Source organism: Indicator indicator, chromosome 21, assembly GCF_027791375.1.
Source record: "Indicator indicator isolate 239-I01 chromosome 21, UM_Iind_1.1, whole genome shotgun sequence".
In the NCBI taxonomy this organism is placed as follows: domain Eukaryota; kingdom Metazoa; phylum Chordata; class Aves; order Piciformes; family Indicatoridae; genus Indicator; species Indicator indicator.
Genome location: NC_072030.1, coordinates 14,321,432 through 14,346,650, shown reverse-complemented (window position 1 = coordinate 14,346,650; position 25,219 = coordinate 14,321,432). Strand labels below are relative to the sequence as shown.

Sequence of the window (25,219 nt, the reverse complement as noted above, 5' to 3'; positions counted from 1 at the left end):
GTAGCTCAGAGGGCTTCTTCTGGAGGACAGTTCAAAGGGTTGTAACTGCCCAAATGGGTGCCTGGTGATTGGATTTTTTTTTCCCCACCACGTGCATGTCAGAGCCTTGTGCCAGCCTTCCCAAGCCACTCTGCACCTCCCCAGCCCTCTTCTGAGAACTTCCCCCAGCATTTGTTGTCTGGGGCTTTTGTTTCATTTCCTCCACACATGGTGCTGACCTCCAGGAATCAAATCATTAGGGGGTACAACCCCAATGTCTGCCTGCACACCTGATGGATGGAATCCCATAATCCCAGCAGGGTGGTGTTGGAAGGGACCTCTGGAGCTCAGCCAGTCCAAGTCCCCTGCTCCAGCAGGGCACCCACAGCAGCTTGCCCAGCAGCACAATGCCCAGGGGGGGTTGGAAGCTCTCCACACAAGGACACTCCACAACCTCTCTGGCCAGCCTGCTCCAGGCCTCCAGCACCCTCACACCAAACAACTTTCTCCTCAGCTTCACCTGCAACCTCCTGGCTTCCACTTTGTGCCCTCTGCCCCTTGGCCTGGCCCTGGGCACCACTCAGCAGAGTCTGGCCCCAGCCTCTTGCCCCCCACAGCTCCTTTAGCTCTTGCTGAGCATTGCTCAGCTCCCCTCTGGGGCTGCTCTTCTGCAGGCTCACCAGCCCCAGGGCTCTCAGCCTTTGCTGCTCACAGAGCTGCTCCAGGCCCCTCAGCATCTTCAGAGCCTCCACTGGACTCTCTCCAGTAGTTCCCAGTCTCTCCTGAACTGGGGAGCCCAGAACTGACTCAGGACTCCAGCTGTGGCCTGAATGGGGCAGAGTAGAAGGGGAGGAGAACCTCCCAAGGATTTCCCAGATCTTTGATAAAAATTCCACGTTGTTCCTATGTTTTATCTTTCCCCACACTCCAGCTGAAGCTGTAAGCTCAGTGACTATGAGAACATCTGTAGCTGCCATTCTCACCCCTCATATAAACAGCCCCTACAATGAAGGGTTTTTCTTCATTCTCTTTGCAGAACAAAGGAAGAAATACTCCAACTCCAACATCATCATGCACGAGACTTCACAGTACCACGTACAGGTGAGTGTGCAGTGGAAGGTGAAAGGGCTGGAAGGAAAACATCAGGGGTAGATGTTGGTAATGCAACCTTTCCTTTCTCCTGGACCTTCATTAGGCCAAAGAGGAGTTAGGAACCTTCTTACCCTAAGTGGCTCTCTTCATACCCTAAGAGAGAAACATCAATGCTGCTTGAAACCTTCTATTTCTTCTGCACAGTTCCCCAATGCCTGGAGATAAATTTGTCTCCTGAGCTTCCCACCCAGGTGGGTCCATTCTTTCCAGCTCCTGGACTGTAGGACACACTTTCAGACTTAGTTATCTGCTGTAGCTTCCCTCTTTGAGCTGTGGGTCAGTGTGGTCCTGCCAGCCTGGCCCCAAGGGCTGAGCCTACACAAGTCTTCTCAATCACACATAACACACTACTGAAGCTGGGGTGAACCTGGCTTCCCATCCAATTCCCTCAAGCACTGAAGGGAAGGAAAGAGCCTGTGTAGATGGAGCACAGGAATCTCTTCATCACAGACCCCTGGAGGAGATAAACCAAAGGACTGTGAGTGCACCACAAGTCCTGAGACAATTTCTCTCCCAAAACTAACCCCATTCCTTCCTCCAAGTCAGAGGTTTCAGGTTGACTGGACCCCTCTCTATCTTCTCCATTCTCTCCTCTCACACATTTCCTGCTCTGTCTGAAGTCAGTATTTGCTCTCTTGCTATCCCCTTGCTCTGCTGCTCCTCTCCAACTCCTTGCTTTGAAGAGCAGCAGTGGTTCCCTCATGGTATGGCACTATTTGGAAAAGACCTGTACCAAAGACTCAGAAGTTCCTGGCTTGTCCCCTTTCTCTTGCTGGGCTACATTTAGGACATGAGGTCAGCTGTGAGGTGTGACACGCTTGGGAGGTCACTATCTCAGGGGCTTGCTGTGAGTCCAGCACTAATGAGTTGCTCAGCTGGCCACTTTGTGTCTTTAAGGCCAGGGAATGGAGAAGCTGTTGTCCTCTCTCCCTCCTCACACCTGAAGGAGAGCAGTAGGAGCTGTTGTCCTTGTCAGCCCATGCTTCAAACCCTTCTTGACCAGCATGGACAGATGGGTTAAACACAAGGTTCCCCTGGTGGTTATTGGACCTCATCTGCCCTAACAACAGAGCCCACACCAATTATCACCTTTCAGCTCCCTCACAGCTACTGTGGCCTCTCAAGTAATTCAAAACCTTTCTATCACAACAGGCATGAAGCCAAATTCATCTCCCAGTGTCACAGACATCCAGTTCAGAAAGAGAAGGCATCCTGGCCAGCCTGTAATGCAACACTCTGGTGCAGGCCACCACAGGAGCAGAAATGCCCATCTGGGGGCAGCTGGACCAGTACTGGGTGCAAACTGGGCATGGGGAGAGGAAAACACTCTGTGAGGTCCATATTTAGTAGACAGTTTGATAGTCAGTAAACCCTCTCCTGTAAGGGAAGGGTCTGGAGAACAGATCTGGTGAGGAGCAGCTGAGGGACCTGGGGGTGTTTAGTCTGGAGAAAAGGAGGCTGAGGGGAGACCTTCTGGCTCTCTACAGCTACCTGAAAGGGAGGCTGGAGTGAGATTGGGGTCAAGCTCCTCTCCCTGGGATCAGGTGAGAGGAAATGGCCTGCAACTGTGCCAGGGGAGGATTGGGTTAGACATTAGGAACAATTTCTTTGCTGCAAGAGTGGTCAGGCATTGGCCCAGGCTGCCCAGGGAGGTGGTGGAGTCACCATCCCTGCAGGTGTTCAAGGAAGGAGTGGCCATGGCACGTGGGGACATGAATTAGTGGCTATGGTTGTCCTAGGCTGAAGGTTGGACTTGATCTTAAAGGTCTCTTCCAACCCAGACCATTGCATGATTCTATGACTCTCTGGCTGAAGACCCCATCCTGGCAGAGATCTTAAGGAGACACAAATCCAGGAGCCTGTAGAGCTGCTTAAAACGAGATTTAGACTTCCAAAATGCTTGTTTGGGAAGAAGCTTCCAGCAAAGGCTCCTTTTCCAGCACAGAAACCAACTCGATGAGCAGCAGCCCCATTGGTGACCCTGCCAACCATCCCCAGCAGCGATTCCTACCAAATAAAGTCACTCCTGGGAGCAGAGAAGGGACTTTAAACAGTGACATGTACATGAATTCCTCATTAATTATGCCATGTGCCACCCAGCTGTGAGGCTCTGCTTTGAACTTTGACCGAGGCAAACAGCATTTGAGTGGCAGGGAGTGAGGTGGGAAAAGGTTTCCTCACAAGAGACATTTAAAAGAAGCTATGAGCCTATCAAAGTTTAAGAGTGGATGGAGTCATGGCCCATTCTTCCAAAAGTCTTTGAGGATCTATCTGGATGAAAAGGGTTCTGAGGAGATAAAAGCAAGGACAGCAACCAGCTCCTCTTCCTCCACCAGTATCTAAAATAAATAAAAATGGGGGGTGGGGGGGAATATTGTCCTGAGCCTGAGCTGGCTCAGTCCCCCTCCCTCAAAAAGGCACTTCCTCCTCCCACATAATTCACTTACCAGCAAACAACAAAATGAATTTATGAAGACTGTAAACCTGGCAGTTAAAATAATGGAGGAGATAAGATACTCATCAGGTATAAACCAGTTCCCATCACTGCTCAGAAGGTTTGTTACTTCTGCACAGATGATGTTGACTTTTTGAATACCTTCCCAGGACCTCTTTTACACCTACAGTAACCCCAGCAAGGCTTTCATAGCTGTTTGCAGGGCCAATCTCTGCTCCAATAGCTGCCAAGAGCTTTATTTAGACAGTGCCTCACCCAATACCTCTGCTTCATGATCATATCTCACCTTCTGCAGGCTTTCTCCTCCTCTCTGCTCTTTTCAGTCCCTGGGAATTATCCAACAGTCATTGTGAAAACTAAACCCACAAATCCTAGAACCATTTAGGGTCGGAAAAGCCCTCTAAGATCATCAAGTCCAACTATCAACCCAATACCACCATGACCACAGAATCATGTCCTGAAGATCCCTGTCTACATGTTTTTTGACCACCTCCAGGGATGATGACTCCACCACCACCCTGGGCAGCCTGTTCCAAAGCCTGACCACTCTTTCAGCAAAGAATTTTTTCCTCATGTCCAATTTAAACCTCCCCTTGGTGCAACATGAGGCCATTTCCTCTTGTGCTGTCACTTGTTTGCAGAGAGAAAAGCCTGACCCCCACCTGGCTCCAACCTCCTTTCAGGGGAGTTGTAGAGATCCAGAAGGTCTCCCCTCAGCCTCCTTTTCTCCAGGCTGAATAATCCCATGTCCCTCAGCTGCTCTTAACAAGACTTGTCTTCCAGACCCTTCACCAGCCACCCAATCTCAGCCTCCCCTGGTGCAAATTAGGGCCATTTCCTCTTGTCCTCTCCAACCCTAATTCCTACCATGTACCAGGATGCCCTTTCCATCTGTCAGGGCCACCAATACTTTAAATCTGAGTCTCTCCCCTTGCCTTCACTTGGTCTGACATAAAGGCTCTTGCCTGTGCTTCAACACAACCATCCAAGGCTCCATTCTTCAAGCACACAGGTGCCCCTACAGTCTGCATCAGACCCCAACATTCACAACCTCTCCAAGGTCCCTTCATGGCCTGTTTCCACTTCAGGACAGTGCTGGTCCCCTCCTCCCATTGCCTCCCTTTGCATCTCCCTGGGCTTTTACTGGTGGAAAGAGCTTCCTTCCCAAGCTATTCTCATCCTCTGCTGTCTTTTGAGGCTCATGGTGATGGTGGACATGACCCACTGGGTTACTTCATCAGCTAATGCTCTGCTCCTGCTGGGGACAGATCTTCTGCCAGCCTTTTCTCCTCCACCACCTGTGTTTTGCAGCTCATACCTGCTAAGTCTTCTAGGACAAAGATTGTTGTTCTCTGCTGGACCCTGACCCCTGATACAGCACCACTGTAGCAAAGAGTCAGCACCAGAAGGAAACCAGCTGAACCTTAAGGTTCTAAAAGAGAGAGATTCAGACTGGAGACAAGGGAGAGATTTATGACATTGAGGGTGGTGGGAGACTGTCCCAGGGTGCCCAGAGAGGTGGGAGCTGCCCCAGCCCTGGCACCATTGCAGGTCAGGTTGTTTGGGGCTCTAAGCAACCTGCTCTAGGTGCAGATGTCCCTGCTGACTGCAGCAGGGGGTGGACTAGGTGAGCTTTAAAGGATCCTTCAACCCAAACCAGTCTGGGATTCTCTCCTGGAGTGGATTGGTTATGACAGGAAGAAGCTCCAGCTGCTTTCCCAGTCAGGGCTGCTCTTCCCCTCTCACCAGGATCACAGGAGGGCAGCAGAGGGAACACAGTGGAACAGGATAATTTCCTTTCCCTTCCGGATTTTTTTCCCTTGACCTGTTGTCACCTGAACACGTGGGCTGGCTATGCTGTCACTTGGCTGCTCTGCACAGGGAAGGCTCCCAGCTTCTCCTGCCCTGCAGTCCCCTCTGCTGGCAGCACCTTCTCCCCATCCACAGAGAGCAGCACTGGCTCTCGTGGGCTGCTGATCCTCGGTGAGAAATGAGTTCCCTTGACTTCTGGCCTTCCCCCATTGCTGGCAGGGGGCACAAGCACCAATTGGACACAACAGGCATTTGTATTTGTATCTCTGATGAAGAAAGGCTGAGAAAATCGGGGCTTTTTAGTCTGGACAAGAGCAGCCTGAGGTGGATTTCATCAATGCTGATCAATACTTCAAGGGTGGGTGTCAGGAGGCTGGGACAAGGCTTTGTTCAGTGGTGCCCAGTGACAGGGCAAGGAGTAACAGGCACAAACTTGAACATGAGAAGTTCCATCTAAGCATGAGGAGGAACTTCTCTAATTTAAGGGTGGTAGAGCACTGGGACAGGCTGCCCAGAGAGGTGGTGGAGTCTCCATCTCTGGAGACATTCCAAACCCTCCTGGAATGCCACACTGAGCAACCTGCTCTAGGTGACCCTGCCTTGGCAGGAGGATTGGACTGGATGATCTCCATAGGCCCATTCCCACCCCTTTCATTCTGTGAGTCTGTGACTCTCTCATGCCTGTGCTCTAAGAACAAAGAGTTCAAGCCTCTAGAGATGTTTCCACCACGCACCATCAAAGCTTTTTCACCTTTTTCCTCCTCCTTTCCTCTCATCCCTAACTTCAGCACTTGGCCACCTTCATCATGGACAAGAGCGAGTCGATCGTGACAGTGGACGACGCGATCCGAAAGCTCATCTTGCTCAACTCCAAAGAGAAGATCTGGACACAGGAGATGCTGCTGCAAGTCAATGACAAGTCCATCCGTTTGCTGGACTGCGAGTCACAGGTACCCAGAGCTCCCTGAAGCTACCCAGGGGTTGAGACATGAGGCACAGCATAGCCCCTTCTCATTCTGCTTGGGAGGGTACTTCTAGGGAGACCAAAGAAGGGAGAATCAATATCAAAATCCACTCCTGGGTGTGCAGGGGCTGGCTGGCAAGACCTGGGAGTGCTGGTTGACAGCCAGCTGAACAGGAGCCAGCAGTGTGCTCAGGTGGCCAAGAATGCCAGCAGCATCCTGCCCTGCATCAGCATTAGTGTGGCCAGCAGAACCCTGGACTGAGCACTGGTGAGGCCAGAAGAAGGGCTGGAAGGAGCACCTGGGGAACTACAGAGCTGTCAGTCTGACCTTGGTGCCAGAGAAGGTCATGGAGCAGGGAGTTTAAAACTAGAGCAGGGTAGATTTAGGTTGGACATTAAAAGGAAGTTATTCTCAGTGAGGGTGGTGAGACACTGGAACAGGTTGCCCAGAGATGTGGTTGAGGCCCCATCCCTGGAGACATTCAAGGTCAGACTTGCTGGGGTCCTGAGCAGCCTGATCTAGCTGGAGATGTCCCTGCTGAGTGCAGGGGGGTTGGACAAGATGACCTTCAAGGGTGCCTTCCAACCCAGTGCATTCTGTGATTCTGTGACTTGGAGCAGAAGCAGAGCTCACCTCTGTTTGCCACTCTTCTCACTCCCATGCCAGTCCCAAGCCACTCCCGTTCCAGTCCCTGCAAACCTTGGTATGAAGAGTCTAGCAAACCACTGCCGAGAAGCACAAGCTCTGCCATGTCTCTCCTCAGACAGGAATCCCAGGAGCTCAAATAAGCCCAGTCCCTTCCCATTGCCTGATCCTTTTCTCTTTCTCTTGCAGGAGGAGCTGGAGGACTTTCCCCTGCCCACAGTCCAGCACTGCCAGACGGTGCTGAACCAGATGCGTTACTCCTCCATCCTCCTCCTGGTGTGTCAGGATTCGGAGCAGCACAAACCTGACATCCACTTCTTCAACTGCGACGAGGTGGAGGTGAGCAGAGCCCTCTATGTTGGTGTGAAACAGAGAGCAGAACACCCACCGAGCCCTCTGCCAACCCCTTCCGCCTCTGCCCGCTCAGAGCCCCCAACCCTTCCCAAAGCAAAGCCTTTCCAAACATCCCTCTTTTGTCTTTGAGGCGGAGTTGGTTCATGAGGACATCGAAAGTGCCCTGGCAGACCACAAGCATGGGAAGAAGATAAGGCCACAGACACTCAAGTAAGCACTGCAGGGTTTGTTTCAAAGGAAGAAGCTCCATTTACACCTAGGGCAGTCACACTGAGATGGGACCAGCAGCCACTGACCTCTGTTCCTTCCCTTGCAGAGCAAACCAAGAAAAGATCAAGCAAAGACAATCCATCCTCCCACCGCCTCAAGGGCCAGCTCCCATCCCCATCCAGCACGACATGCGAGGCTCAGGGATGAACAGGAACCGGGTGGCACCCCCTGCCCAGCACAACCCAGGTACTGGCAGTGCTCAGAGAGGCTGTGTGGGGACAGGGAATCGTCACCCTGGACACCCAGCCCTCCTCAGATGGCCTGTGGACATTTCAGCCCCTGTGTTGCTGAGGCACAGTGAAGCCCCATGGCTTTCCACTGTGTGATGGAGTAACACAGACACCAAATCCCAGCCTCTTGCCCCCCACAGCTCCTTTAGCTCTTGCTGAGCACTGTGCAGCTCCCCTCTGGGGCTGCTCTTCTGCAGGCTCAACAGCCCCAGGGCTCTCAGCCTTTGCTGCTCACAGAGCTGCTCCAGGCCCCTCAGCATCTTCAGAGCCTCCACTGGACTCTCTCCAGTAGTTCCCAGTCTCTTTTGAACTGGGGAGCCCAGAATTGCATCCAGTGCTTCAGATCTGGCCTCACTAGAGCAGAGTAAAGGGGAAGGAGGACCTGCTGGCTACTCTTCTTCACACTCCCCAGGATGCCATTGGCATGTTTGACCACAAGGGCACATTGCTGGCTCACAGGCAACTTGTTGTCCGTGGCACTCCCAGGTCCTTCTCCTTGGAGCTGCTTCCCAGCAGGTCATTCTTCACCTGTACTGGTGCAGGGGGTTGTTCCTCCCTAAGTGCAGGACCCTTTACTTGCCCTTCTTGAACTTCACTGGGTTCTTCTCCACCCAGATTAAGTGGGAATGATGAGTTCCTCCACACCCCAGGTCTATTTTGCCCCAGAGATGCTCTCCTGTCAGCATTAGGATAAGTTCTGGTACTTTTTAGGATGCTCCTCCTTTACACTCACATGGAGCGAGCAGTGGCTTTTCAGCCCCTCTGTGGGTTTAAGTCATCTTAGATGCATGAGAAGCAAAGGAGTTGGTGACTCACAGCAGCTGGAGATGGTGCCTGCAGGTCTCTGCCTGTGGCTGGCAGCTCTCCACGATTCATTCACTGCTCTCTTTGAAAAGAGGCAGCGTCTTGACACAGGTGGGCAGGTGCTGTGACCATGCAAGGCTGAATCGGCAGCTTTGATCACCTCCTGTCATCTCCTGAGGTGCTCTCAGTAACCAGAACAAACAAGCAAGCTGGGAGTTCCCATCCCACGGGTCCCTGCATTTAATGAGGCCTGTTTGCAGCCTCACTGTAAATAACTTTACTTTTCCTTCCCTTCTTTGCAGACTATGAACGACGAAGCTCCAGCTCTCACGACCACGAGGAGTCCCGAGCCATCTTGGCACAGAAGATTGAGAAAGAAACGGTTGGTAACAAGATTGAGACTGGAGATTAGGAAGAAATTCTTGACAGTGAGGGTGGGGAGACACTGGGACAGCTTGCCCAGGGAGGTTGTGGATGCTCCCTCCCTGGAGGTGTTCAAGGCCAGCTTGGATGAGGCCCTGAGAAACCTGGGCTGGTGGGAGGTGTCCCTGCCCGTGGCAGGGGGTTGGAATGAGATGGTCTTTGAGGCTCTTTCCAACCCAAACCATTCTATGAATCCATGAAGAATGGTGCAAGGGCAAGAGGGAGAAGGAGGAAGCAAGAGGCTCCTCCCTGAGCAGACATTTTGTGTGTTCTCAAGTCATTGTTCAACTGCCACCAACCATGCACAGAGCTAAGGTGGACAAGAGCAAAGCTCCAGCACTGGGTCACTTCCAAGCTCTGCTGACCTGAGGGAGCTCTGCTGGTTTCAGGTCTGGCCTGGGGGTTGTTCTGCAGACCTCCATTAGCAGGGGTCACTTGTCACATTGGTGAGTACAACAGAGAAGCAGGCACAGCTTTGTGTTTGGAAAGTGATGAATTCAGCTTAGTTTCATGCCTGGATTCCCCATCCCTGTGCATTCTTCCAGGATACAACTCCAGCTTCCCAGCTGCCTGCAGCTGGGAGCTCTTTCACACCTTGGGGTTTTTTTGCATTTCTGTCTTGACAGCAAATCCTGAACTGCACTCTGGATGACATTGAAGTGTTTGTGGCCAGGCTTCAGAAGGCTGCAGAGGCATTCAGACAGCTCAACCAGAGGAAGAAAGGGAAGAAGAACAAGAAGAAAGGGCCAGCAGGTACAGAGGCTGGGATCTCAGCTCCTTCCTAGCAATGCCAGGCTGATTCAGCAGCTCAGCTCTGGACCCAAGAGCAGCCACACCAGTTTGAAAGGTGCTGCTGGCCTCTGGGGACCTCTTGTAGAGCAAACAAAGCCTAGTGAAGCCTCCAACACAGAAACAGACTGGTGGCTTTTCTTGACCCCTTGATTTTAAGTAGTTCTAGCCCAAACACCCATTCTTGCTGTGTCTTCTACAAGATGAAACTTCCCTGGAAGGGGGTCTTCTAATCAAAGTGTCTTTCTCTCCACCTTCTCCTGAAAGAGGGCATGCTGACCCTTCGAGCAAGACCCCCAAGCGAGGCAGAGTTCATCGACTGCTTCCAGAAAACCAAATTGGCTTTTAACCTCCTGGTAAGACACAGAGGGTCTCTCCTCCCCAAGACACAGAGGGTGTCTCTTCCCCTTCTAGCACAGCAATAAACATTTGAAGTGAAATCTGAGCTGAAAACACCAATCAAGGGACAAAAGTGTGAATTCCAGATCCTTCAGAACCCAAAAGAGAGGTTGTGTCAGGCTTGGGCTGGTTTCTTGGATCAAGCTGAAACTAGAAGTTGAAAGTCAAGATGGGACTGAGCAGCCAGGAGCCTTGCAATGCCTGGATCTCCTTACACAGTCCTGGCTTAAAGCATCTGTGAAGCTTTGAGCTTAAAGAGCCAAGAAGTGCTGTGCCCACCTTGCTGATAGCTCTGCACAGGCTCATTGAGCCCAACCTAGATATTCACTTGTGGCCTTGAAACCCAAAAGCAAGTTGTATTGAGTTGGTCACTTCTCCCTAGTAACAAGTGACAGGATGAGAGGAAATGGCCTCAGGTTGCACCAGGGGAAATTTAGGTTGGAGATTATAAGAAACTTATTCCATGAAAGGGTTCTCAAACCCTGGAACAGGGCCCCCAGGGAGGTGGTTGAATCCCCATCCCTGGAGGTGTTCCAGACCCACAGAGATGTGGTGCTGAGGGCCATGGTTTAGCATCAGACTGGGTGGAGTTAGAGAATGGCTGGACTTGGTGAGCTTAAAGATCTTTTCCAACCAAAAGGATTCTATGATTTTAAACACAGTAGGTTCTCCACCCCTCCTTAAATTCAGCACCCTTAGAAATGGGTACAAAAGAGAAATTATCTAAAAATAATTCCTTCTCCCCAGTCGCTCTTCTTGCCAGGTTTGAGGGGCACTGTTGAAGTTTCTGTACTTTGCAGGCTGTTATGAACTACAGCAAATGCCAGGTAGCAACAAGCCCTCCATGTGACAGAGAAGAGAAGGCAAGGTCAGGCTGGGGTTAAATTTGGTCTATTTCTCTTTTCAGGCCAAACTGAGAAAGCACATCCAGAACCCCAGCGCTTCCGAGCTGGTGCATTTCCTCTTTGGACCACTGGAACTGGTAAATCTTCCTCACAGGTTTCCCTATGAACTCACTTTCCATTTCTAAGGTTGGTTTCACACTTCCAGCAGCCAGGTTATGCAGGAGGGTTAGAAGACAATCACAACAGGTTCAAGCTTTCTTAGGAAAGCCCTGAAGAACCACCACCACTGTTTGTGGCCTCTGATCTGTTCTCCAGCTTAAACTAAATACACAAACCTGAGCAAATCTGAATCTTTCCATCCCAGGAATGTCTCACTGGGAACAAAAGTGCAAAGTAGCAGTGGTTCCCACTGGGAATCTGCCTGATCTCACCTGTGGCCACAAAGGCCAACTGGAAAAAGAAGCCAGAAGGGAATCCAACATCCCTTTCAGGTGGCAGCAAACCTTGTTGTGAAACCACACCCTTCCACAGAAATGCACAGAGGAGAAGTTTGGAAAGTCTAATGTGAATTAGGCTGGGGTTTGAGATGCTCACCATGGAGCTCACTGGCTTCCTTTGGAGTGGGCAGGTGTAGGGACTCCACAGGATCAGAGCCACTGATATTTTGCCCTCTCTGGTCTCTCTCTGTGACTTCCGTTCCCCTGTGCTTGTGCTGGTTTGAAATTTTGGACCTTTCCTGCAAAACCCTCTCCTGTTTGTGTTTAATCCAGATTGTCAATAGCTGTGGTGGCCCTGAGCTCGCCAGGTCTGTCATGAGCCCTCTGCTTTCTAAAGATGCCACAGATTTCGTCCGAGGACACCTGACACCAAAAGAGATAAGCCTCTGGGAGTCCCTGGGAGAGACATGGACCAGATCAAGGTGAGGACAGAGCTGCCATCTCACCAGGCTCCCCAAGCTCTTGAGAAAGGCAGAGGGGATGCCAAATATAGTGGTGTGAGAGGGTCAAGGATGCCCTGATGTCTCTGCTTCTTCCTCACCTGCTCCTTGTGAATCTCACCAGATATCAATACTTCCTTGTTTTCCAAGATTCCTTGTAAATCTCACCACGCCTCATAGCCTGGGTTCAGTTTTGGGCCCCTCACTCCAAGAAGGACATGGAGGGGCAGGAGCAGGTCCAGAGAAGGGCAATGAAGCTGGTGAAGGGTCTGAAGAACAGGGCTGGTGAGGAGCAGCTGAGAGACCTGGGGCTGTTCAGACTGGAGATAAAGAGGCTGAGGGGAGACCTTCTGGCTCTCTGCAACTGCCTCAGAGGAGTTTGGAGCCAGGTGGGGGTGAGGCTCTTCACCCAAGGAACAAGTGACAGGACAAGAGGAAACAGCCACAAGCTGCCCCATGGAAGGCTTAGGTTGGACACGAGGAACAATTTGTTGCCCTTAAGGGTTGTCAAGGCCTGTCCCAGGCTGCCCAGGGCAGTGGTGCAGTCCCCATCCCTGGAGGGGTTTCAAAGCCCTGGAGATGTGGTGCTGAGGGCCATGGGTTGGTGGTGCCCTGGCAGTGCTGGGTTAACAGACTCCATCACCTTGGAGATCTTCTCCAACCTTAAAGATTCCATAACTCTATATTCTCCCTTTCATGTCCTAGAGCTGAATGGCCCCGAGAAGCAAACATCCCAACCTACATCCCCAAATTCCGCAACGGCTGGGAGCCCCCCATGGAAATCTTCCGCGGAGCTCCCTGGGAAATAGACATCGGACACTTGCAAGAAGAGGTCAGTCTCGAGCCCCCGCTCATCCTCTCTTCCCCTCCCTCCCTGTTTTTCAGAGTGAGAGATGGATTTGTAGAGCTTGGGGTGGTGACTAACAAGCAGTTGGCTCAAAATACTGCATCCAGTTTTGGGCTCCCCAGTTCAAGAAAGACAGAGGCCTGCTGGAAAGAATCCCCTGGAGAGCCATGAGGATGCTTAGGGGACTTGAGCATCTCCCCTCTGAAGAGAGACTGAGAGCCATGGGGATGTTTAGTCTTGAGAAGACTGAGAGGAGATCTCATCAGTGTATACATATCTGAGGGGTGGGTGTCAAGTGGAGGGGGCCAGGCTCTTTTCAGTGGTGCACACTAATGAGACAAGAAACAAGGAGTTCCACCTTGAACATAGAAGATTTCACTTCAACATGAGGAGAAATGTCTTTACAGTGAGGGTGATGGAGCACTAGAACAGGCTGCCCAGAGAGGTTGTGGAGTCTCCTTCTCTGGAGACTTTCCAAACCCACCTGGATGCATTCCTGTATGGACTACTTTGGCAGGGGGTTGGACCTGATGATCTCTTGAGGTCCTTTCCAACCTCTAATGTACTGTGAAAAGTCTAATGTCCCTGCAGTTCAATATGGAAAGAAAATAAGGCCAGCAAAGGGCAGCCTCACCTCCTCCTCTCCAGGGAATAGGACACGATACATTGCTGAGCCCCATGGTTTGGTTTGCCCGCAGAACATTTCTTCCTCATCACTTCCACAAGCTTCCATGCTTTTCATCTACCATTATCCCTCTCCCTTCCTCTGACAGAGCTTTCCCCTTTGCTGGTAGCACTGACTCCATGTTTACCTTCCCAGCTCTCCTCAGCCAATGGATACCCTTACCGAAACTCCTCGCTCAAGCGTGGCCAGGCTGCTGATCAGACACAAGCTGTGGATGCCTTCAAACAGAATGTAACTCACAGGTAACCTATCAGCACCACTTTGGGCTACCACCTTCTGACCTCAGAAACACCCTCTGCAACACACCATGACACCAGCACACAGAGAACTCTCTGCTGTTGTTAATTCTGACTGGTTGAGGCCAAAAGAGCTGAAAGATCTGGTCTCTCTCCTTTCATTCTAAAGCCACCAGACCCTGCACAGAAAGAACCTGGTCATGGGAGGGAATTGCATTAGGGCCTGAGCACACCTGAACATTTGGCTGCCAAAAATTCATGGTGCTGGGGAAGAGCAGCCTGGTCTCAGCAGCACTGCACTGAAAACACAGAATCCCAGCATGGTGGGATTGGAAGGGACCTCTGGAGATCATCCAATCCAAGCCCCCTGCTAAAGCAGGGCACCCACAGCAGCTTGCCCAGGATCACGATGTCCAGATGGGTTTGGAATCTCTCCAGAGAAGGAGACTCCACAACCTGTCTGGGCAGCCTGGGACAGTGATTCAGCCCAGAGGAGACTTCAGATCTCTGCTCAGATCAAGGACATATTTCCTGCCATACTCATGCTTTATTCAGAGCACTTTGAACTCATTTCCTCATGAGACCCTACATGAGCAAGAACTGCCATGCACCAGGGCTCTTATTTCCACCAGGGCTTCTGGCTGCAGACAAGTGTCACCAAAGCCTCAAGCAGTGTGACAATAACCAGCAAAGACCATTGTGTAAATCCTTGGTGCATACCAAGTCCACCTTAGCTTCAAACTCCTCCACCCTCACCTCTTCCCTCATGACTCATTTACATTTTGGAATGTGACAAAAGAAGTAATTTCTACCCAACTGAGGCTCTCCTCCTCCCTGCCTTCAGGGCACTGCTGGGTTAAGGCCACCACTCCCTTGCTTGACCAATGGATTCAGTCTGAGAGTCTGCTCAAGACCAAGAGTTGTCCCAAATCACAGAATGGGTTGGGTTGGAAGGGAGCTTAAAGATCACCTAGTTCCAATCCCCATTCCATGGACACGGTCACCTTCCACTAGACCAGGTTCCTCAAAGCCTCTTCAGCCTGGTCCTAAACACTGTCAGGGACGAGGTGTCCACAACTTCTGTAGGCAACCTGTTCCAGCCTCTCACTATCCTTACAGTGAAGAACTTCTTCCTAATGTCAAAGCTAAATCTGCCCTGCTCTAGTTCAAAACAAGCAAGCACAAGACAACACTAAAGCCCCAGGGGTGATATCAAACCACTGAACCAGTGGCTTCAGCTTTTTCCAGACCACCAAAAAAGTACCCAGTGGAGAAAGCAAAATGAACCACAACTAAGCGTGCTGGGCTTGCTTTTCAGCCCATTAATCAGGATATTAGTCTAAAAGTCAGGTTTTGCAGCACCTCAGGAGCAAAAGCAGAGAGCCAGATTTCCACACATGACAGATTTTAAATCACTGACCAAAGCCAAGAGCTTAGCAGTGGAAAAATACCACACTGAAAAACAGCACTGGAAGCACTGAGTGACACAGAACGTGACATGAACTGGAACGTGACCCACTGTGACTAGGGCACTCAGGAGATTTCTGTGTCAAGTGCAGGTCACAAGCAGAAAGGTCCATTAAGTGCATTGGAGTAGCTCCTAGCTGCCTTCATTCAGCAAAGACAGTTTTCCCATACTGTAAATGTTTTGGGAACGAAGAACTATAGAATTGTTTGAGTTGGAAAAGCCCTCTAAGATCATCCAGTCCAAGCATCAACCCAACACCACCAAGGCCAGTAAACCATGTCCCAGAGTGCCATGGCCACGTGTTTCTTGAACACCTTCCAGGATGGTGACTCCACCACCTCCCTGGGCAGCCTGTTCCAATGCCTGACCACTCTTGCAGCAAAGAAATTGTTCCCAATGTCCATCCTAAACCTTCCCTGGCCAAATTCCAGACCATTTCCTCTCATTATATCACCTGATACAAGGGAGAAGAGACCAACCCCTACCTGGCTCAACTTCCTTTCAGGGAATGGTAAAGAGCAATGAGGTCACCCCTCAGCCTCTTTTTCTCCAGGCTCAACAACTGCAGGCCCCTCAGCTGCCCCTCACCAGCCCTGTTCTCCAGACCCTTCCCCAGCTTTGTTGCCCTTTTCTGGACCTGCTCCAGCCTCTCAATGTCCTTCTTACAGCGATAGGCCCAAAACTGACCCCAGGATTCCAGGTGTGGCCTCACCAGTGCCCAGTTCAGGGGGACAATCCCTGCCCTGCTCCTGCTGGCCACACTCTTGCTGATCCAGGCCAGGATGCTGGTGGCTTTCTTGGCCACGTGGGCACCCCCTGGCTCATCTCCAGCTGCTGTCAACCAACACCCCCAGGTCCTTTTCTGACAAGCACTTTCCAGCCACTCTGCCCCCAGCCTGGAGTGTTCATGGGGTTGTTGTGACCCAAGTGCAATACACAGCACTCAGCCTTGTTGAACCCAACGACCCTGCCCCACGGGTACAGCCTGGCCAGAATCCCTCTACAGTGCCTTCCTACCCTACCCAGCAGATCAACACTGCCACCCAATTATATTGCCCCAGGTATTAGATGGGCCTGCAGTAAACCTCCTTTTTCACTCTCCTGCAGGGGTTTTGAGGCACAGGCTCTGCCTAAGAGATATGCCAAAATCCGCTACGACTTCACCGCGCGCAATGCCAACGAGCTCTCAGTGCTGAAGGATGAAATCCTGGAGGTAGGTGAAGGTGCAAGTGCAAGCTCCTTTCACAGGCTGTTTTTCTCAGCAGAACCACACAGGTGTGCTCAGATCCAGAGCTCTCCATGGAGCAGGCTGGCTGCAGGCATGGAGTCATTTGTTCAGCTGAAACACATCAGCCACATCTTCTTTAGCAATGAGGAGGAAGGACAAAAAGTCACTGGGGTACAGCCACTTGCTGGGCCTGTGGTCATGGTTACCTCTCTCCCCTTCCAAAGGGATTGTTTTCCATGAAAACATCCTTTTTGTGACCTTTCTCTTAGCACAATACTGTTGGCAGCTGGAGATGTTGGCAATTCTGAGCTCCCTAGTCCAAGGACATGGAACTGCTTGAGAGGGTACAGCAAAGGGCTACAAAAATAATGAGGGGACTGAGATATCTCTCTCATGAAAAAAGGCTGAGGGACTTGTATGCCTGGAGAAGCCTGAGGGGGGATCTCATCAATGCTGATCAATACTCCAAGGGTGGGCGTCAGGAGGATGGGACCAGGCTTTGTTGAGTGGTTCCCAGTGACAGGAGAAGGAGTAATGGGCACCAGTTACAGTGCTCCAGCTGTGGCCTCACGGGGGCAGAATAGAGGGGGAGGAGAACATCCTTCAACCTGTTGGCCACACTCTTCTTCATGCCCCCCAGGAGACCACTGGCCTTCTTGGCCATAAGGGCCCATTGCTGGCTCACAATCAACTTGCTGTCCTCCAGCACTGCCAGGTCCTTCTCCTTGGAGCTGCTTCCCAGCAGGTCACCTCTCACCTGTACTGGTGCAGGGGGTTGTTCCTCCCCATGTGCAGGAGCCTACACTTGCCCTGGTTGAATTACATTGGGTTCCTCTCCACCCAAGTCTTCAAATTAAGGAGGAATGATGAGTTCCTCCTCACCCCAGGTCTATTTTGCCCCAGAGATGCTCTCCTGTCACCATTAGGAAAAGTTCTGATGCTTTTCATGAAGGACTTCAGTGCTGAATTTCAGATGAGTGCAACAGCTCCTGGCCTCACTGATGCTATTCCACATTTATCTGTGGCTGACTTCCACTCTCTGCTGCTCATGTAAAGCAGAGATCTGAGGTTCTCACTAGCCAAGTTCTTTTTCCTCCCCTCTCAGGTGTTGGAAGATAACAAGCAGTGGTGGAAGCTGCTGAACCGGAGCGGGCAGGCTGGTTATGTCCCTTATAACATCCTGGATGTGGTGAAACTGGAAGAGGTGGAACAGGTCTGTGCCAGGTGGTATTTAACTGGTAGTCAACTGCAGGGTGTAATCACCCCCTGAGAATAATCCTGTCATCAGACCTCCCTGCAGTGCTTAGGGTGCTGTGCACAAGTCAGGATGAACCTTTACAAGTAGATGAACCAGGATCCTGGAGATTCCTGAGTCTCCTAGGAGAAAACTCTCCTATTTTGGCACCACTTACTTTCCCCCTCCCAGAACAAGGCTTGTCCTCCCTTTTTGCTCTCTACAACTCCCTGAAAGCAGGTTGGAGCCAGGTGGGGGTCAGTCTCTTCTCCCTACTGTCAGGTGATAGAACAAGAGGAAATGGCCTGAAATTGTGCCAGAAAATGTTCAGGTGGACATTAGGAACAATTTCTTTGCTTCAAGAGTGGTCAGGCATTGGAACAGGCTGTCCAGGGAGGTGGTGAAGTCACCATCCCTGGAGGTGTTCAAGAAACACGTGGCCATGGCACCTTTGGACATGGTTTAATGGCCACAGGGGTCTTAGGTTGGAGGTTGGACTTGATATCTCAGGTGTTTTCCAACCCAAACAACTCTATGATGCTGTGAATCTATGATCCATGCAGAAGCCTCAAGCTTCCTCCTGCTCTGATGCTGCCAACAGTGCCTGGGACAGACAAAGGCTGAGCCCTGTGCAACAGGCAGCAGCCTGCTCTGAAGCGAGATCCTGCTCAAAGGGATTCCCACCTCAAGCCCAACACCATGACTGGTCATCCTAAGAGGAAAGGCCTCCGCTGCTGGCTACAGGGGCTGAAAATATTCCCTCTTTTCCCACTGCTTCCTCCCCACAAACCCACCTACTCCTCAGCCTGTGATTTTCCACCTCCTCTGTGCGAAACCCTGCTGCTGCCAGGGCTGTGCTGTGTGCAGGATAAAAGTGCTCACACAGCTCTAAAAGCACATTTTTTGTCATGAGAACACTGAGGATTTGGTGGGGGGGGGCATGAATTAAACACATACAGCTCCCTCACCCAGCAGCAGGAACAAGTTCCTGGAGTGGAAGCAGATGGAAACACCAGCTAAGGAAATATTGAGTGAACATTGCTCTCAAGCACCTTGCACTGCAAAAATGTGGAGCTGGAGAGCTCTGGATGCCCTCAGAAAGCATGGAATTGCTTCCCCACTTTGCTGTTTCACAGTTTGGGCAAAGCATAAGGTGCCCCAGCAGGCCTGTGGATAAAAGCTCTATTAGTTTAATCAAAATGGTCTAAAATTCCTTCCAGATTGCTCTGGGCACTTGGCAGTAGCCCCACATAACATCCACTTCCTCAAGCTGTGCTGCTTCAGCTTCAAAGGGGATTTCTGTTTGTTTTCTCTTCTGATAAAAATCCTTTTGCTTCCCTTGCTGAGAAACTCCAATGAACATGAATTTCTGAAGAGCAAAAGGCCAAGTCACACATGAGAGCAGACATCCACAGCAGTAGTCTAGAATCACTACTAGGATGAGAGGAAACGGCCTCAAGTTGCCCCAGCGGAGGTTTAGGTTGGATATTAGAAGAAACTTCTTCACTGAAAGGGTTCTCAAAGACTGGAACAGGCTCCACAGGGAAGTGGCTGAATCCCCATCCCTGGAAGAGTTTAAAAGAGGCAGAGATGTGGTGCTGAGGGACATGGTTTAGAACCAGCCTTGGCAGAGTTGGAGAATAGTTGCACTTAGTGATATTAAAGGTCTTTTCCAACCTCAACCATTCTATGACCCTATTCTATGAAGAGTAACTCAGCCTGTCTCTCTGTGGGACATCTTCTCCAGGGGTGTAAATGCCTTCACACAGCCTTTGGCCTTTAGTTTGGGTTCTATTCACTCCCATGAGACCCCCAGAACTCACCTTTTCTTCCATGCAGCTCTACCTGAGGTCATACCAGCCTCAGCCAAGCAGCCCCAGATCAGCACAGGGAGAACAATTTGTCTATCCCTTTGCTCTGGTGGGGGGGGAGGCAAAAAGTTTAAGGAAATGAAAAATGGGCAAACCCCAAATTCTCAAGACTTATTTCTTTTCCTCTCTTACTACTCAGTCGAATCAGAGGTACAAAGGAGACCCAAGCCACAGGGGATATGGACCATCCAGCCCAACTCACAAGCTGCCTGCCAGCTACGCCGGGGACAAATGGGGCAGTGAAATGCTGTCACGCAACTCCCCCCAGGACGCCAAAGAACGTACGTGTGCCACACCGCCTCTGCCAGCCGGGCACCACACACCCAGCCGGGCACCACACACCAGCCTGGCACCACACACACCAGCCTGGCACCACACACACCAGCCTGGCACCACACCGCCTCTGCCAGCCGGGCACCACACACCCAGCCGGGCACCACACACCAGCCTGGCACCACACACACCAGCCTGGCACCACACACCAGCCTGGCACCACACGCCCTGCCCCGGGCACCACACACCAGCCTGGCACCACACACCAGCCTGGCACCACACACACCACCCAGCCCTGGCGGCACCACACACCAGCCGGCACCACACACACCAGCCTGGCACCACCACACCAGCCTGGCACCACACCGCCTGCCAGCCGGGCACCACACACCAGCCTGGCACCACACACCAGCCTGGCACCACACACACCAGCCTGGCACCACACCGCCTCCAGCCGGCACCACACACCAGCGGCACACACCAGCCTGGCACCACACACACCAGCCTGGCACCACACACCAGCCTGGCACCACACCACCTCTGCCAGCCGGGCACCACACACCAGCCTGGCACCACACACCAGCCTGGCACCACACACCAGCCTGGCACCACACCGCCTCTGCCAGCCAGGCACCACACACCCCCAGCCTGGCACCACACACCCCCAGCCTGGCACCACACACACCAGCCTGGCACCACACACACCCAGCCTGGCACCACACACCCAGCCTGGCACCACACACACCAGCCTGGCACCACACACCCAGCCTGGCACCACACACCAGCCGGGCACCACACACCAGCCTGGCACCACACACCCAGCCTGGCACCACACACACCCAGCCTGGCACCACACCCCAGCCTGGCACCACACACCAGCCTGGCACCACACACACCCAGCCTGGCACCACGCACAACAGCCTGGCACCACACACACACCCACCTGGCACCACACACATCCAGCCTGGCACCACACACCCAGCCTGGCACCACACACACCAGCCTGGCACCACACACCCAGCCTGGCACCACACACACCAGCCTGGCACCATGCCTTTGCATTTGAGGGCTTAACTCAAAGGCTCCTGTGAGCACATGCTTCTGTTCTCTCTGTCCTAGTGGCTTCTTTTCCCTTTTTCTTTTCCTCTCTCTCTCCCTTCCTTCTTCCTCCCTCCTTTTTTCCTTTGTCCCCTCCTTCATTCCTTCCTCCCTTCCTTTCTCCTTCCATTCCCTTCCTCTCTCCCTTCCTCCTTCCTTCTCCTTCCTTCTTCCTTCCTCTTCTTCTCCTCTTTCCTCCTTTCTTCTTCTCCCTCCTTTCCTCTTTCTCCTCCCTCCTTTCCTCCTTTCTCCCTTCTCCTTTCCTTTTCTCCCTCCTCCTTTCCTCTTCCTCTTCCTCTCCCTCCTTTCCTCTCCCTCCTTCCTCCTCCTTCCTCCCTCCCTCCCTCCCTCCCTCCTCTCTGCAGTTTTAGGAGTGTGCTGCTCACTCCCAGTTCATGTTTCCTGCCACTTTTATTTAGCGGGACAGCAAAAGCTGGAGCTGTGAGGACTTGGATTGGCAAAGTGGTTATAAGAAGTAACAGAGAGGACTGACAAGCAAAGGGAGCAGGGCTACAGCTCCAAAACAAGACCCTAGTTGTAGGTACCCTCAGGACTGGTCACATCAGGTGACAGCAAAGGGGCAATGAGAAGAAAATAATTGGTAAGACGGGGGCACAGAGAAATGAAAACCATATTCTTGGTACAGATAGTCACAGGCCTTCCTGACCTCCTGTGTCTCATGTGGTCTGGGGTTTTCCCCTCCTGCTGCTACATTTGCAGAGTAATTTCCTTATTTCAACAGCCCGAGGGGAGCTAAGGAACTGAGAATCAAGGAGATGACAAAGCAAAAACACAAGAGCAGACTTCAGAGGAAAGGGACTGGTGAGAGCACAGACAGTGTTTTACACCCTCCAGTAAATTTCTACTAGTTGGTGTCGTGGGGGCTTATATCCTTTGGATGAGGGGTGATGAACAGGATAGGTTAGTGACATCAGATTTGGGTAAGTCAAAGAATGAGCTGGGTTGGAAAGGACCTTAAAGATCATATAGTTCCAACTCCCTGCCTTGGGCAGGGACACCTCCACTAGCCCAGGTTGCTCAAGGCCCCATCCAACCTGGCCTTGAACACCTCCAGGGAGGAGGTATCCACAGCCTTAAGCAGCTTTTTAGATTCAGTGTTCACTGTGTGGACAAGGAGCATTTGGCTGTTGTTTTGTGAAGAAGTTCTTCTGGAGAAGAACTGTAGCAATCTCCCAAAGAGCAAAAAAGGTTTCAAAAGCTGAGAGAAGTAGAGACTGTTGGTGTGGGAGGAAAGGGGAGATTCCCCCAGTCTGCTCCAGCATCCAGAGTGCAGCAATCTCCTTTCACACATTTGTTCCTCATGGTCAAAACATCATTGCTCAGCCTAATGCTCTAAAAACCCTTCTGCTTGTTCTTCAAAATACAAAAGTAAGGACTTCCCTTTGGTGTATTTAATAAAACACTGAGCCTCAGGCTGATCTTCTTCCCATTTTCCCTACAAACACATTAATTTAACAGGATTTGAAGACTTGATTTCATTCCCTACTCTCTGCCTTCTTTCCCCAGAACTCATCCATCAAATGGACGAGCTGAATGACGAGCTGCTAAAGAAGATCACAAACAATAAAATTCAGCCTCCTCATAGGAATTTCAAAGTGGAAAAGCCTCAGGAAGCTTTTGTGCCCCTCACCTTCGACTCCAGCACTGAAGAAGTCAAAGCTTGGCTGGAGGCAAAGTCATTCAGCAAAGAGTAAGATCTGCTTTAGTACTTTATGAAATGTTGGTGCTTCACTGAAAAAGAAGTGGGGGAGGCAGCTTGCAGCTCTGCAGCTGGATTACAAGTCACTTGTGTTTACTCACAGAGCCCATGTTACACATTTGATTCCAATCACATGAACTCCAGGCTATGCAACCAGTGCATTCAGAGCCCCTTCCTGCCCAGATTTAGTCCCTTTATTTCTTCTGCACTATCAAATAAACCTTGTCTGCACCAAGAGATCTAATCATAGACTCCTAGAATTGTTTGGGTTGGAAAAGACTTCTAAGATCATCCAGTCCAACCTTCCAGCTAAGACCACCATGGCCATTAAACCATGTCCCAAAATGCCATGTCCACACATTTATTAATGAGTAGCTACAGATAAAGGAATGGTCTTGCTCATTCACACAACTTAGAGCACAGTGTCCCAGACCTTGTCTGGCCACAGCTGGCCGGTTTCAGAGTGCTGAATGTGGAGACAAATCTCTAATGAACTAACTGAACCCATGGGCTGAACAGAAAATAGAATCACAGAATCATAGAATCGTTTGGGTTGGAAAAGGCCTCTAAGAGCATTGAGCCCAACCTTCAACCCAGCACCACCATGGCCACTAAACCATGCCCCACAGGCATGCCATGGCCACATGTTCAACACCTGCAGGGATGGGGACTCCACCACCTCCCTGGGCAGCCTGTTCCAATGCCTGACTACTTTTGCAGCAAAGAAATTGTTCCTAATACCCAACCTAAACCTCCCCTGGCACAACTTCAGGATTTTACCTGTCTCTGGAGATGTTGCAAAGAGCCAGCTCCTCAGCTGGCACTTGCAGATCCTCCCAGCCCCCAGGGCAGGACCAAAAAGCTGTGTGTGGTCAAGGGTTATGAATTACAATCCCATCCTGCACAGTAAAAAGCTCCAGGATTGCTCCCAGACATGATGCAACTGGAGTGAAATCCCTGCAACACCCACAGGGCTGGGTGCAGAGTGGTGCCAGGGTGACACTGGCTTCACCTGCTCATGGCTCCCTTGTCTCTGCCAACAGCTTGTCTCTGCCAGCAGCTGCCACCTTGGCACAGCCCCAGGGCCTTCATGTGGCATGGTCCTAGGGTAAGGGCTGCACATCAGCTGCTCCCAGCTCTTTTATCATAGAATCATAGAATAATATAATTGCTTTGATTGGAAATGACCTTCAAGTAGAACCATTCTCTAACTCTACCAAGACTGCTGCTAAACCACATCCCTCAGCACCACATCTCTGAGGCTTTTAAACACCTCCAGGGATGGGACTTCAGCCACTTCCCTGTGGAGCCTGTTTCAGTCTTTGATAACCTTTGTTTCCCACTCCTCACCTTTAGCAAGAGGACATGTGTAGCACAACAATCATCTCTTCACTTTGTGTCTTCCCAGGACAGTGGAACACCTTGGTATCCTCACTGGAGCTCAGCTCTTCTCCCTCAACAGAGAGGAGCTGAAGAAAGTGTGTGGTGATGAGGGGAACAGGGTATACAGTAAAATCACCGTGGAGAAAAACCAGCTGGAGGTAAGCAGCTTTCTGGATCACTCCTCCCTGAATGGGTGCCCATGAAAAAGACTTTTTAGGAAACATAACTGAAACAAAAATGTCCAAAAGCCACACAATCAAAAACCCCATGCCAGCTAAAAAGACTGAGAAGTCTTTTAAGCATCAGTACTTGAAGGGGACCTAAAAGAAATCTGGGGAGGGACTCTTCACAAGGGTTTGTAGTGACTGGAGGAATGGTGATGGCTTTGAGTTAGAAGAGAGGAGATTGAGACTGAAGATTAGGGAGAAATTCATTCCAGTGAGGATGGTGAGACACTGGAACAGGTTGCCCAGGGAGGCTGTGGATGTCCCCTTCCTGGAGGTGTTCAAGGCCAGGCTGGATGAGGCCTTGAGCAACCTGGGCTGGTGGGAGGTGTCCCTGCCCATGGCAGGGGGCTGGAACTGCATGATCTTTAAGGTCACTTCCAAACCTTTCTATGATTCTAAAGGGCCCCAGATGTGTAAGGCAGATCACTCTGTCTCCACTAATGAATCTGCCTTCTTAGCAGTGTCACTCACCCCTTTCAGACCAGCTCTCCTCTTAGAGCATTAGTGAAATATTACAATTTAACTACAACTTGAACTTACAACTCAGCCTTCTGATTTTGTTTCCATTCTAGAAAGACAGAGGGGAGTCAGAGCTCCAAGAAATCATGAAGCGTCGTCAGGAAAGGATTGATTCTGCTAACTAAAAAAGGAAAGAAAAAAAAAACCAACAAAAAAAAAGGAAAAACTAAATCTATCTACTTTATTTCAGCTCTTAGTGCTAGGTAGTGCAGAGAAAAGGGAATGAAAGCAATGACACCCCCCACCCCCAAGTCCAGAGAAGAGGCAGCAGTGCTCCACACTTTGCAGGGTAATTGCCACCCAAGTGACAGTCTCCTGGAAGCTGTTGATAAGGGTAGACACTAAGACCACATCCCACTGGGAAAGGTGTT

General features: G+C 51.2%; 1 protein-coding gene across 1 annotated transcript; it reads left to right on the top strand.

The window, feature by feature from the left end:
• The first annotated feature begins 933 nt into the window (after positions 1-933).
• On the top strand, positions 934-24,973 carry EPS8L2 (EPS8 like 2). Its single transcript, XM_054390436.1, has 18 exons — positions 934-1,080; positions 6,187-6,348; positions 7,198-7,347; positions 7,493-7,572; positions 7,679-7,818; positions 8,969-9,048; positions 9,716-9,842; positions 10,146-10,234; positions 11,185-11,259; positions 11,893-12,041; positions 12,765-12,891; positions 13,727-13,833; positions 16,403-16,508; positions 17,629-17,736; positions 19,768-19,909; positions 22,527-22,710; positions 24,128-24,260; positions 24,902-24,973. Exons 1-18 carry the CDS (start codon positions 934-936, stop codon positions 24,971-24,973), a joined length of 2,178 nt encoding a protein of 725 aa, XP_054246411.1.
• Positions 24,974-25,219: the final 246 nt, after the last annotated feature.